Raw genomic sequence first — 14,213 nt, 5'->3', positions numbered from 1 at the left:
CACTATCTGTTACTATGGAAAAATTGTTCCATTACCCAGCTGTGTATCAAGATTGTTTCCATCAGTTAAAACCAAGTAAAACCCTTGTAAAATAGACCAGGACAAAACTGGGCTGCTCAGAATTACAAATCTTCTGCACCACACACAAATCTTCTCTAACACCCCCATCCTTTCAGTGGATCTGCTGCCTGGGGGGAATTTTCTGCAGTGACACTGGGAGAGGATTCAAAGCTCATGGATCAACCCCCAGCCCTTGAACTTAATAGTGATGATTTAGGGGGAGGTGCCAGTTCATGGGGGGAAAAATGCATTTGTTATTCCGTTATTTCTCTCACAATCAAAAAATCAAGGCTCCATTGTTCTGATCAAGGCAAATCTGTGCATGGAAAGACAATCCCTGCCTGAAAGCAATGTCAATTGGACTCTGTGCTGGAAGGTTACATGTTCTTTTTCACAGTCTAAAGTGAGGCGAAAAGAAAGGAAAACTGAAAATGAGAATGCTTGAAAGGTTGAGTGTAATGAAATCAAAGCTGATGAAAAGTTAAATCCCCCCTCCCGCATTTTTAATTTCAATAAACCTACCTCAAGAAATTAAATACAAGTAATTTTCTTAGTAATTTCTTTTTTCTGTTGTATAACCATTTTATTTTTAAATTTTTTAACCTCAGTTTATTTCTCCTTAGTTTTCATGCCTTTCATGTAAATTCCCCACTTATTTCTAGTCCAATTGTTCTCCCCACCTATTGCTGTATTCAAATGTGACCTGTGTAATCTGAGACTGCCCCACAAGTGTTGCTGTTGGCTGGTCCTTTGACCTCTGGGTCTCAAAAACCTTTCTGCTCCATCTGATCTGTATTTAGGAACACTGCAGTATTCCAAATTTCACCATCTTTTCTCTCAAAAGCATAAGGGTTTTATGATTCAGTCTAATCTCTGCAGCACTAAGAAGTTCCCTGGGGCTTGCCAGACTTTCAGGCCCGTGTGCCATAATAATGCTCCACTAACTAAAAACCATGAGTTCAGAAAGAAGGAAAGGGAAGAAAGGAGACTTGGAGAAGGGAGGAACCTGCAACAAAAAGCACATAAAAGTAGCAAGAGTTTAAACATCACTAAAGAAGCAACAAGAGTCTTCTCTCCTTTAGTTATTTCCAATGTTGGTGGCTCTTACTCTTTCTTCACCCCACTCCTGTGTGGTGAATGTGTCCATTTCTTACTGCTCTTTTCTTGTCCCCCACTGCCTCACCCTATTTCCCCACCATCCCACCTTTAAAACAGATGAACCTCAAGCCATGCCTGTTATTTCCAGGTGTGCATGTCAAGCAACACCCCAGGCTTGCTCTCCTGTGGGTACCACGAATCACCTCCCAACGACGTGATGGAAAAAATACGGGACTTCATTCCAGGCCCTGGATGAATTGACCACAGACCCCCTGAGGTCATACCTTGCTGCAGGGAGCAATCCAGTAGGCTATGGCAAGGAAGGGCAGGCCAATGGAGACTCCAAAGACAGCCAAGAACTTCACAGCTATGGATTGCTGCCGCAGGCCGGAGAGGTTCTCGTACCACATGGTGAGCAGCTGCTGCTGGCAGTTGGGGTGAGCAACAAACTGGGGGGAAAACAGAGATAAAGGTGTCAGTGGCATTGTCTGAAGAGGGTGAGATTTCAGGGAATGCCCTGCTGAACTTGCCCACGGGACAAGACAGGGCATGTCTTTGTTGTCACAAACAGAGAACTGCAAAGCAGGCACCCCAAATCCCCAGGTGCTGGCAGAGTCGTGTTCCACTTCTCCTCCTCATCTTCTCTAGAGAAAAGGTATATTTTTTTAATGATTAAAAGGCAAAATGCCTGGGTTAAAACACAAAATCCATCAGTGGACAGCACTGACAAAGTGCCTCTGAGCAAGTTACTTCTTGGGGTAATACAGTCTACACTGAGAATCTAAAAAGAAACAGAGGTGTTTTGAGGTCAAGCTGAAAAAATCCTGTGGTGACTTCCTAGAGACTTAGACCATTGGCATAGTAGGTTTACAAGGCACTAAAATCATCTTGTTATATTCACTGCATGAAGACTAAAAGTGAACCATCCTGCAGGGTTCTCCTGTAAATTATAAGAGATCTGGGCAGTATTTGATGATGCTTTATCTCAGAGTGTCTTTCAAAAAATGATGGCTCCTTCTTTACTGATCAGACAAAAAAAGACAAATCTGAAAGCAGGAGGAAAAAAACTGTGGTGCTCTGGTACAGAAAGTACATGTCTTGTATCCTGGAACTGAGACTCTTCCTCAGTTTATTGTTCAGAGGTAAAAGAAAAGGCAGACAAGGGAAAAGGGCAATTTCTTAATGGCAAAGTTACAGCACCACCAGATCCCACATAACAATTTTATAAAAAAAGATTAAACTTCTTGATTTTGTGTTGTCCTTCCAGATGATTGAATTTAGAATGTGCTAATTGCACTGGCAGAAGTGAGGGTTTCATTTATTAGTTCAGTGGCTGAATAAATGTTCCTGGGAGGGAAATGTAAAACGTTCCACTATTTCAAGGAGCAAAACTTTCTGGAGGTGAAGGGGAGGATGAAGGGGGTCAAGAGGGAAAGAGAGGAGGAAAGAAAAGGTTACTGAGGGCTTGGTGACCAACCTTGCCCTGTGTCAGCCCTTTCAGCTTCACCCAGCTGGGCGATTTCAGCTGTCTCCTGCAGTTTTATTGTAACTGAAAAGTAGAGAAAACTCTCACTGTGCTTTCATCTTCACTATCTGTGAACTTAATGGACTCTTTTTGGCTTGTTTGCATAATAACAAAACTGTTAAATGTGAGTTGAAATGATCAGCTCATCGCTGGTGCAGAATGAAATACAGTTGCACAGTAATTAGGATTGCTGAGCAATAGCACTTTTCCTTCATTAATAGCACATTAGCAGCTATTTAAAATGTGCTTCTTCAGATGAATTAGGCTTTGGGGTCTACATTTCTCAAAAAGAAAAATAAAATTAAAAAAAAAAAGCCAATGAGACTTTACCACTGAATAAGTCAATCAGAAAGAAGACATTTGATAGGCACTTCTGACCTCCTTTGTCTTTTTTTTTTCCTGGAAAAACATTTTAATGTGCTTTTGTTTAAGTTGCTTTCAAAAATACAAAAACTTTCAGAAAAGGTAATTATAAATCATGAGTTGTAGTGCTTCTGAGCATTTAAATTTTAACATGGAGGTGATGACAGCAGTACCACAAGGAGGCATTTCCTAATGTCCAGTGTTTGTGTTAATGCTGCTTGGGGTCTTTATGGTAAATGGACAGAAGGATGAAGTGGAAGGAAGTTTAAAAGAGAATTTCCGCCTTTTGTAAAATTTATTTTCAGATGTGATGAATTCAACAACTCATGGAAAGGAGAATTACACTGGTAGATGTGCAGACTGCTGAGGTGAAGGGCCCAAGCAACACCCAGGCTTCCTCCCCTTGCAACTGTTCATTGCATTATGAGAATTGTTTCAGACAGAGAAGTTCAGTTGTCCTTGGCAATGAGACACTCAAAGACTTGGGCTGGTTTGGCCTTCCAGAGAACTCATCAGACATTTTAATCTGCTCATTTTTCCCCTTTGTCTGGGAACAGCTACAATGAAAATACAAATACAGGAAAATTGAGAGGGAATTGCCATAAAACGCAGCTCAGTGGAACGATTTATTTTGTACAAGGCAATAAAGATGGGCAGCAGGCCCTCGATGGTGCTCATCTCCCTCTGATTATTGCAAAAACGAGGGGAAAAGAAGATAAGAAAGATCAGAGCATGGATGAGTTTGGAGCTGTGGTTTGCTTACAGCAAGCAGGACAGTTTTTCACGATGCTTGCTGTGTCAGACAATAATGGAACACACAGTGACCCCTGGCCACTGCCAGCCCTCTCCCCATCAACTGCTGCTCTCAGATCTCCTCAGAGAGGTTACAGAGCCACTGAACTTCCCTCTTCCCTGGGAATGGGCACTGACACCGAGTTCAAGATGACACTGATGCTTTGCTTCATGACTTGGGCACGGAGAGGAGCAGAGCTTGAGACTGAAGCTTGGCAGAATCCTTCAAAGCGTGATGAAAATCGGTGATACTGAATTTCAGAGGGCAGTGCTTTTTCAGTGTTCCCATTAAGTGCTCTTTTCCTTTTTTTCAGTACTGGAAAATGAGGTTGGGAGGCTTTTAGGGGCAAACTGTGGATGCTCCTGTGCTGCATCCCAGAAGATGAGGGAGGCAGGGAGTGCTGCAGCAAGTGTGGTGTGAGCAGGGCTGTGCAGAAGGGTGAGATAGCTCTGACTGAAATGGAAGCCCTGGCAGGGAGGGGATTGCCTGGCTCCAAACCCAGCCATTTAAAAGCATAAAGTGCTTTATCTCACAGTCCCCTCAAAGCTGATAAGGGTAATGCAGCAGGATCTGGGAGCTCAAGAAAAACGTTTTCCAGTGCTTCTGCATTCAGGAGCCACAGTGGGAGCTGCTCTGGTCCCATGGCACTGGGACCCCAGTAGATGGCACTGGTTTTTCCTTATACCTCTGATTTGGGAAGGAAATTGTGCTTCCCTCCAGCCTATCAGTCACACAGCTTTTTAAATGAAAAAAAAAAAAAAAAAGGCTAAAGAAAAAATATAATAAAGTCACACACATCAATCTGAAGAGCCAGCCCTAACAACAAAGCTGCCAAAGCAGCATTTTTGAGAGGCACTGAAAGACTCAGCAGAGACATTTCCAAAAGCCCCTGTCGTGTGCCACAGGGGATTACATGATAGAGATGAATATTTTTTCTGGAATATGGAAAAAAAGCCTCTGAAAGCCTTCAGTGGGAATTGAAAGGGCCCAAAGGAACTGTTTTACACACAGAAACAGTGTTTGAGGCCGCTGTGGAAACCACATTGAGCGATAACTTTTCCGTGTTGCCGTCTAATTTGATGCATGACAGCTCTTTCTGGTAACTCAGCAGGTATATGCATTGTGGGAAAGCACTTCACAGCTCTCACTTTCTCCTCAAAATACTTGTTCAAAAATGCAGGAGTTTCACTACACAGATGATAAAGTACCTGTATGCCTCTATAAATACATGGGAAGTTACTTCTGGTAGAAAACACTGTGATAGAGAGACTTTTATTTTCTGTTTTCTATTATATTGAACAGAGAAAGAGCCTGTGAGGAGGAAAATGTGCTGTTCAGTATTAGCACTGGCTTGCCTAAGCTGCCAGTGCTTAGGCACTGTTTAAAACAGTCCTAAACCCCTCATGGTCCCTGTTTTAAGGGCATCCCTCCTATCCTGTGGTACATAACAGATAAGCTACAACCAGGTGACAAAAACAAAAAAACCCCAAAACAGGAAATTCTGGAGTGTCAAACAATGCTCAAACATCAAATAGGAAAAAAAGGGAAAAAAAAAGAAATATAAGAGAGAAAATGAGAAAAGAGAGAAGAGAGAGAAGAGAGGAAAGAGGAATCTCTACCTTGAACAGAAAATAAGGAAACTTATAGCAAGACAGGTAAAAGACAGAGGTCAGCTCAGATGCTTGGAATTAATCATGCAAAAAGAAACCAGTATCTCCTTTATTATTGAAATAATTCTAATTCCCTTAAAAGGGTAGAAATCTCCTACTGAGGCAAAAGAATGAACCACCCTGACAGGATCATTTCACTGCCAAAGCACCCTACCCTGCATAGCCAGGGGCTGAGGTAGGAAGGAAAAACTCATCAGGGAAGCAGTGCAAGCAGTTTAAAAACCTGCTTGTCAGATCTAACAAAGCAAAGCTGGGACTGGAACATCCTGAGGTGCTCCTGTGGCATCCTCTGAGCTTGTCCCTTCCCTCTCAGCCTTGTGGCAAACCTCAGTGTGTTTCATCACTGAGGGAGAGCTGGAAAGGAGCCGCATAAATAGATTTTCAGGAGAACATTGGTGATGTCAAGAGACACTGGCAGGGGCAGGGATGAGCCCTTTCTCTTCCCATCATGTTGCTGCATCCCTGTCCTTCAAACAACCCTTCTGAGTTCATTATTAAACATTTATCTTTTGATGTAGTTCATCAGTTCTGCAAGCCTACGATGAGAGCACATTTTAGGCTGCAGCACCTGCTCATGTGAAGCCTGGATGGGGTGTGTAATGTTGCAAATACTGGAGATGTGAGTTAAAATGCTGGAGATGTGAGTTAAAATGCTGGAGATGTGAGTTAAAATGCTGGAGATGTGAGTTAAAATGTTGAAAACCCTTTGGGTGACTCATTTGGGTAACCTTGTAGCCTCTGAATTACAGGCAAAAGTGAGGGGGGCAGCAAGTGGGTTGTACCCCTGGGTTTTTCAATTTTGCCACGGCAGGAGGCTTGGAAATGGATGATCTTTAAGGTCCCTTCCAGGCCAAACCATTCTATGGTTCCAAAGAGGGTTGATGATGAATTAAACTTGTGTCAACATGCAAGGGGCAGAGAAACAAAATGAATGAAAGGATTAGAACAGAACAGAATTTCTTTGCCTTCATGGCTTTTTCCAGTTTTGAAGATTCTTTCGATGTTTTAAGCGTTTTTAAGACTTGAAGCCTAAATAAAGAGCCTGGATTTATACTGAATAAAATACTTTTCTTGAACTGAAATGTACTTTCTGGGGGGAGGGAAAAAAGGTGGAAAATGTGCCAGAACAGTTTTTTGATCCAGTAGAAGACCCACCTATTGCAGAGCTGTTTCACCTGATGCAGAGCAGAAGATGGCAGAGCTCAGTGGGAATTCCTGAAGTTTACCAGGAAACACAACACGGGAAAAGACCAGCACAAGCATCAGCCTTTTCTTATCTTCACCTTGTACTCTGCTTTCTGAACCCCCAAGTGCACAAAGAGCCCTTTGTTTTGTAGCAGCTATTCTGAGACACCTCAGCAGAAGCAGATGGGAAATGATATATGGTGTTATATATTTATTTCGTGCTCTGGAGAGCAAAAGAGATGTGCCTTTAGCAAATGTTTGTGCCAATAAATTCTGACAGCTGAGGTTGTCAGAGGGTAAATATGGCTGGAATTTGGCTCACTGATTGCTGTTGTGGCTGGTAAGAGGGGCAAGTAAGACTGTGGGGAGTTTAAGAAAGAAAGTACTTGCCCTACTGCCAATGAATTATGAGTAACAGCTATAGTTCCTTCCCAAACACTCATGTTGTGACACTGGGACCTTTTCACAAAAGAGACCTCCTCTAATTATAGTGAATTCTATCCATGGCCACTGGCCCAGTTTCAAAAACCCTTTACACCAGAGGAAGCTGACAAGGGAGAGCCAAAGCAGGTCAAAACTCCTTCATCCAGGTGCAAAAGGAAGATTTTAACGGAGGAAAGAAAATTCAGCTGATCAAGACTTATTCCAGTGGGATCTGACCATGGCACAAGAGGAAACCCTGTGTGACCAAAGGTCCTCTGAGATGTTGCTGCAGACACACAGAGAACATGAAGCAAAGAAGCAGCCCTGCCCTTTGGAGGATTGTGCAGCTTTCCCTCTGTCCCTGGGGTTCATTTGACTGTCTAATGGCACCACACAAATATTCATGAGGCTCTGGCTCATCCTCCAGATGAGCTTTCTGACAGGCCTGGTGAGTGTTCAGCCCTGCTATTTGCAGCCTGACTTCAGCATTTCTAGACCTGGCAGCAAAGGACAAAAAAAGGTTTGTATTTGTGAGCAGGGCCCAGGTGAGCTGGAATGATCAGGAAAAAGCTCCAGCTGGTTGTGCAGCTTCAGTCTCTGAGTTACTTTTTAGGCATAAACACATCAGTATTTAGTATGGTTTTAGTAATAAGTTACACCTTCCATAAAACCTTTCACAGGTTTCCTTCTGAACCAAAATCTCTCTCTTACTGGAGCCATTTGGCAGTGGGTAAAGACTTGCACCAAATCCCAGGATACTCACACATTCCCCAGTTTCATCAAAATCCCAGATCTGGATCTACTTGCTGGTTGACCTGAGTTATCCTGTACAAAATTCTGATTGTGAACACTTAAAACCTTAGCACAGCTCCAGTTTGCAACCACATCTCTGTCCTGTGACCCAGGAAAACAATCCCAGAATGATCCTATTGGGATGAGCAACGTGGATGGAAACAGGCACAAAATAAAACCCAAGATAAAAAATGAGTCTAATAGAAAACAAAAATAAAACTGCCAAGGCCATTGCAAATTTAATTTGCCCATTGACACAAATGCTCTTCAGTGCTGAGTGAAAAGGCAAAATTAATAATCCTCCTAATTAGTTGAAGGAATGGAGAGTTTTGTTGTCCTTCTGTTAATTTTTTTCCACATGAAATGAAAATGTAAGTCTGATATATTTGAGGTGTGTAATTGGAAAATGTAGAGCTTACACAAATTCTTTCATTGATTCAGTTTAAACCTTGTTCTGCCTCAAGTTTCTTTATAATTTGACTTCTCTGAGACCAGGATGGGGCTCTTTTTTGTGCTCAGAATTCTTCTGCAGGGTCATGAATAAGGTGGTTGACTCTTTGGGAAACTTCACTTTCAAATTCTACTTGGCTGCATGTTTTCTGAAGAGATTTATTGTCAATGTCTGATTCCTCTTCTTTTTACATACATGAATAAATCTTATCACTGAATTATTTATCTGAAAACAAGCAGCTGAATCGCAAGTCCCAGCCTTTAACATTCCAGGATTTTCGAATCTGTGCAAAAATCAAACCCTCTTGAAAACCCTTATTATTGAATTATTCATCTGAAAACACGGCACAATAAAAAACTACCGAACAACAGCATCCCTTTGGTATCTGAAAAAAACAACCACAGTGGGCACAGGAGGAGAAATTTAAAATTCCAGAGGCTATTCCCCTCCCAGGAGAGCCAGGAACTATTTCCCCTTGGCTACATGGTGAAGAAACTGGGCTGTTCTGGAGCTCAGATGTCTCTGGTGTGGATGGTTTCGCTCCCAGCAGAGCTGAAGGAGAGACAGACTCACTCACAGGATAAGACTCCTCTCTTCATCAGGTATAAAGTCCCAAAAATGTGCTCAAATGCAGAAATCTACAGCTGGGTGATGAGAAGAAAAACCTCCCCCTGGGACAGTATCCATGCAGACATCCAAATTTGAACACCACTTGGGAAAATACCCTCAAGAACTTGAAATACTGAATTTTTAGGGTTTTTTTTGAAGGGTTGTGTTCATCTATATCTGAATTTCCATCCAAAATGCACCTTTACAGGTCTGTTGCCTATGGGGAGATAGACAAAGTCAAAATTGGAGTCAGCTGAATTCAGGTTTGTAGCAAACCACATTAACTAATATTTTTTTTTGTCTAAGAGAAAATGGCTGTACATCCGTGCAAGGAGTTTGATGTGTTCCTGTGCTGACTTGATGATCAATATCTTGATGGACATCTAAGAGCCTGTGGCACTTTGCAGATGAAAATAATTAAATCTGCATATTACATTCAATTGGGAATACTGCAAACACCATCCAGGAGGGAGAAATGATTCATTTAAGCCTTAAGAGGATGGATGTATGGGCAGGAAATAACAAAATGAGATTCGTCACGGAAAAGGAAAAAAAAAAAATAAAAATTAAAACATCTGGGCAAGAGGAAATAATCAGAGTCAGAGATTGTAGTGGGAGGAAGGAACCTTGCTAATGAAATACTCAGAGATATAGAAATGTTTTCTGTGAGGAAGTGACTCCTTCCCTTTCCAACCTCTGACAAAACACCTGTAGCATGCAACTAAAAATGTAAAAAGAAAAATCACATGGATAAGCTGAGGAGTCCAGAATGACCAGAGTGTTTCCACTGTTCCCTTGGATATTAAATTATATTTGTACAGCATCAACTGGCTCTCCATGATGGAAATGAGGGACACTTTTCTTCCCACCACCACTGTCCAAGCCATCAAAGCTCCCAGGTGACCCCGTTCCATGGTGAGAGAGACCCTGGAAGGCATTTCTTGTCCAGGGTATTGTGCAGGGAACACCCCCTCCTCTGGGTCAGTGAGTGGGGAGCACAGGTTGCTGCAGCAGTTGATGAGACCTGGGATTTTTATGCCCTTCAGTGTCTGAGTTGTGTGGCCAATGCAGTGAAAAGTTATAATCTAATGCAGCCATGAGTATTCTGTTCAGAGCATCCTCCCTATGTTAATTATTAATAATATAGTTAGGAGAAAAGTTCCTGTTCCAGCTCTCTGTTAAATAGGATTTACACAGCCATCTGGTGTTCTGTTTAATTCTTCCTTTCTTTTTTTTCCTTTTCTTTTTTTTTTTTCCCCCCAACCCAATTTATGTGTCTTACTGTTAATTGAATTAAAACTTGTGAAAGAGAAAGGTGCTCTACCCACATTATTATAACATTTTCAGTCAAGAACACGGAGTAAACTTCCAGCTCTCATCAGCCTGCATGAGGAGCAGCTCAGGGAATCACAGAGCTCGTGATCCTTGACCTCAACCTCAGCTTAGCAACTCGAGCCCCTTTTGGTCATAATCCACCAAAACCACTCCAACCTAACTCACTCCTGACTGGAGAATGCAAGTGCAGAGCACCACTAAATAACATCAGGGAGGACAATGGTCCAGTTGCAACAGTCCCATAGCTTGGGCTAAAACAATCCAGGACTCAGTAAATGCTTACATTTTTGAAAATTGTTTGTTTTGCTCTTGACAAACTTGTCCCCATTTTAATACTTGTCAAGGAATCATGAATCACTAAGATAGCTCATCTAAAATGCCTCTGCAAAACTTCAACAGAGGACATTTGAGTGATTTTTTCCAAGAATCCTGGGGTACAGAGTGATTATTTAGGTTTTCAAAAAACTGTAGGGAATTAACAATAATCCAGCATTTTTAAAGACCACTTTGTAAACTACTGTAATTTTAGCTGCAAAATATGTAAAAGCAAAGTTTCTTAATTCTTCAATTACCTTTATATAATGTCCTTCAATTACGTTAGAGCCTTACACTTCTCACCACCATCTCATACGTGCTTTGCAGAAAAAAAAAGAAACAAAAGGAGCAGAGACAGACAAGTGAAGCCTTTCACCTTTGATGCTTTCCTGAATGACTTTACAAGGTTCCTCTCAAACTTTGTAAATTAGGAAAAAAGACAATGATCAGTAAAAGTGTGTCCTTTCAGGTGAACAGAGAACTGCTTTTTTTGAAGCAACAAATGGATGAGGTAACAGGGAGCTCTAATGGGGAGAACAAAGGGAAAAAAAGATGCAGAGAAGGATCATTTAGGGCATGGACAAAAACCTGTTGTAGGTGCTAGTTGCAGCTTTACTGAGTAGAGGAGGTCAGAAGATATCAACAGAATCTATCCAAGAATTGGTTTATTAAATATGTATAATACACCCCCTCCTTCTCACCCCTCTCTATCACAGGTTTTTCTTGAAATGAACACGGATTTCAAAGCCCAGGATTTGTAAATAAAAACCTAAAAATACCTCTTCTGATCTGAATAAAAAAGCTGCAGCTGAAGTGCTTTGCCCCTTAAGGAAATCACTGCTGTGTTACCATAACACAAGGTCTTTGTTCGGCAAGGGTGATAAACATCAGTCTGTTATCACGTCACTGCCAATAACCAAAGCCATTTGTCTGAACGTGTCCCTGCCTCCCACAAATAAAACTGTCTTAGAGCCAGCAGTTAAATACTCATCTTACACATATTGTGCTGAAAAGAGCGTGCTGAGAAGTGCTGACCTGAGAGTCCACGTGAGGCTGATGAATCCTCACGTTTATATTCTGATTATAACTGTTAGAATTAGTTTAACGTTTATTAGCAGTGAGCAACAAGTTGCTGTGATCCAGAAAAGGATGCTCAGCTTTCCTGAGCACAGGAAGATGTTTATACATAAAAAGATCAAGGGTGCATGACCTCCCAAGGATGCTTTAGGCCAGTGTTGATGCATTCCAAAAAGGTGCAGGTGAATACAGGGTAAGAAATGGGGGAATGTGCCCCTGAAAGCAGCTAAACCAGGATGGATGGATGTGCTCAAAGCAGCAACTCCAGCTCGTGGTCTTGGTGTCTAAGGGATGACACAAATATTTAGGGGGAATAAATGAGCAGAATAGCAGAGCAGATTTCCCACATTGAAAAGCTTTGATGCTCTGACCAAAGTTCTTGATGAGGTTCTGTCTGTGTCTTTTAGATCAGTTCATTTTCTGAAGAGTACCAGAGCAAGGCTGGCTCCTGTTACCAAAGCAACACTTTCAATAACTAAACATGACCCAGCTTGTCACTAAGAGCGAGCTGAGATGTTCTGCTCAGTTTTGGTGGTGGAACAACTCAGAGACTCAACATCCCTGGAGAAAATAACTGGCTCTGTACCACGTGCTCCTGCGTGACAGCGTTTCATTTCAAACAGGAGCTTTAAGATTCTCTTTAATTAATGGCTTTCATAACAGGAAAAGACCTTCTCCAGCCAGCAGAGCAGCACAGTCAAGAGGCAAAAGGAAGCAGGTGGTGGGTTAGGGAGGGGAAAGAGGGAGCAGATGTGAGCTTGAAAATTTGGAACACTCTTTGAGTTCCATAGCAGGAGCCCAGTTTCCATCAATGCACATTGTAGGAGCAATTAACTGGGACCACCCAGGCCTGGAATTTGCCAGAATAAAAATTTTCCATTCACACAACGGGCTTTGGGAGGCTGAAGAGTTGGTTTAAACACTCATGGAATTATTTTTTTTTTTTTTCACTTTGCAAATAAGCATCTCGATATCAGACAATGTGACAAAATGCAAACCAAGCCACAGACTGCTCCAATTCTAAGGACAGTCCTGGTGCCACTGAACTCTGTCTTTCATTTATGACTTTTCAGGTGACATCAAGGAAGGATCATTCAGATGGGAAGACTGAATCACCAGGCACCCAAAGGAATAACTTACCTTCTTGACCTCGTATTTAATGGCAAGTTTAATCCTGCTCAGGCTTGGCCGGTGGTGCTCGGGGTACAAGTGGATGTTGACATCTCCATTCAGAATGGCCTCCACTTCCTCAGTGTCCCTGCACAGGTCCAGCACCCCCACCACAAAGTCCTTGCATTGCATAGATAACTTCCGATAGTCGTTCTGAGGGAGAACAGAAAAACAAGTCACTTCAGTGTTTAATTGATTGTTTAATTGTGCACTCAAAAGCACAAGAATGAAAGGTGTAAAAAAAAAAAAAAAGAACAGAGAGCAATTGTGAGCAAAGTTACTTCTGCAAAACTGCTGCCTGGAAGAGTCAGAAAGCCCTTGATTTCATCCAGCTTTTCACAAATATGCACGAACTCCTCCAGGCTTAATTAGCAACATTTCTGTCAGCAGCATGATGAGATTGCATAGCATTGCAATAGAACAACAACAAGGAAATCATTTCTAGGGAAATTTTCATTTTTAAGCAATCAACTTATCTCTGTGTGTCACAAATCTCTAGGAATGTAAAACTGTGGCCAAAATAAAAGGTCCTGTTAAGGGGTTAAAATATACAGCAAATATTTCAATTCAGGTTCTTTCCTAATAACTCTGTCTTCAGTGATCTTCAAGAAGTTTCAGACTCATACAGCAAGCTGGAGCATCACACACAGATCTGTTCAAATGAATTATGGAGTTGTAATACCAATTTCAGCCTCAAATTTATTACCTTAGAATTTAGTTAAGCAGTCCCAAAAGAGCATCCAGGGGATCTTTCTGTCATAGCATTCTCCAGGAATTGGGACTTCAGAAACTCAATGTGACTTCCTATGAAATAATTTCACCTTGCAAACCCCAAATTACTCTTGTGGGACAGGAGTTAACATCAGGCTAACTTGACAGAGGATTAGGAGAGTGATTTCACTGCCTTAAATTAAATTGTGATTGATTTGTCACATGTTGGCATTTAAGAAACAAGGAAAGTGCCAGCACCTGAGTAAATGTTGTAAATTAGAACACAATTAAGGCTACCATTAAGATCATAACAAAATGGAGATATTAAAGGCTCGATGCAACAAGTAGAAATAATAAACATAAGACAAGCTCTTACTGACTTGAGAGATCTTTTCAAATTAGGTTTGATGAGTTAATTAAATTCAGCAGCTTATCTAATTAAACCAGCAGCCAAACAAAGAAGATAATTAAACCTGGCTTTGATGAAATGATAAGGGTAAGCTGGCTTTGTGCATCTATATTTTCTGAATTATTAATTCTATCATTTATACATAGCAACATATTAGTCAGACAAAGTTCTCAAAGTACTGTGCAAACATTCAATAATTAACTGCACAGTCTAAAATCTGATGTTAT

At 41.4% G+C, this 14,213-nt stretch overlaps 1 protein-coding gene across 3 annotated transcripts in view; it reads right to left on the bottom strand.

Moving 5' to 3' along the window:
- Nucleotides 1–14,213, bottom strand: part of TRPC7 (transient receptor potential cation channel subfamily C member 7) — a 61,573-nt gene that overhangs the window by 24,528 nt on the left and 22,832 nt on the right. For all 3 annotated transcript variants that reach the window (XM_050312033.1, XM_050312034.1, XM_050312035.1), the window contains exons 3-4: nucleotides 12,837–13,019; nucleotides 1,443–1,607 (exon numbers count right to left, since the gene is read on the bottom strand). In XM_050312033.1, the coding sequence (XP_050167990.1) occupies nucleotides 1,443–1,607; nucleotides 12,837–13,019 (348 nt within the window). The remainder of the gene's footprint in view (nucleotides 1–1,442; nucleotides 1,608–12,836; nucleotides 13,020–14,213) is intronic.

The sequence above is a fragment of the Myiozetetes cayanensis genome, unplaced genomic scaffold (assembly GCF_022539395.1).
Source record: "Myiozetetes cayanensis isolate MyiCay16 unplaced genomic scaffold, myiCay2020 scf17, whole genome shotgun sequence".
NCBI classification, from domain to species: Eukaryota; Metazoa; Chordata; class Aves; order Passeriformes; family Tyrannidae; genus Myiozetetes; species Myiozetetes cayanensis.
The sequence above is the reverse complement of the archived record's forward strand: the minus strand, read 5'-3'. Positions and strand labels throughout refer to the sequence as shown.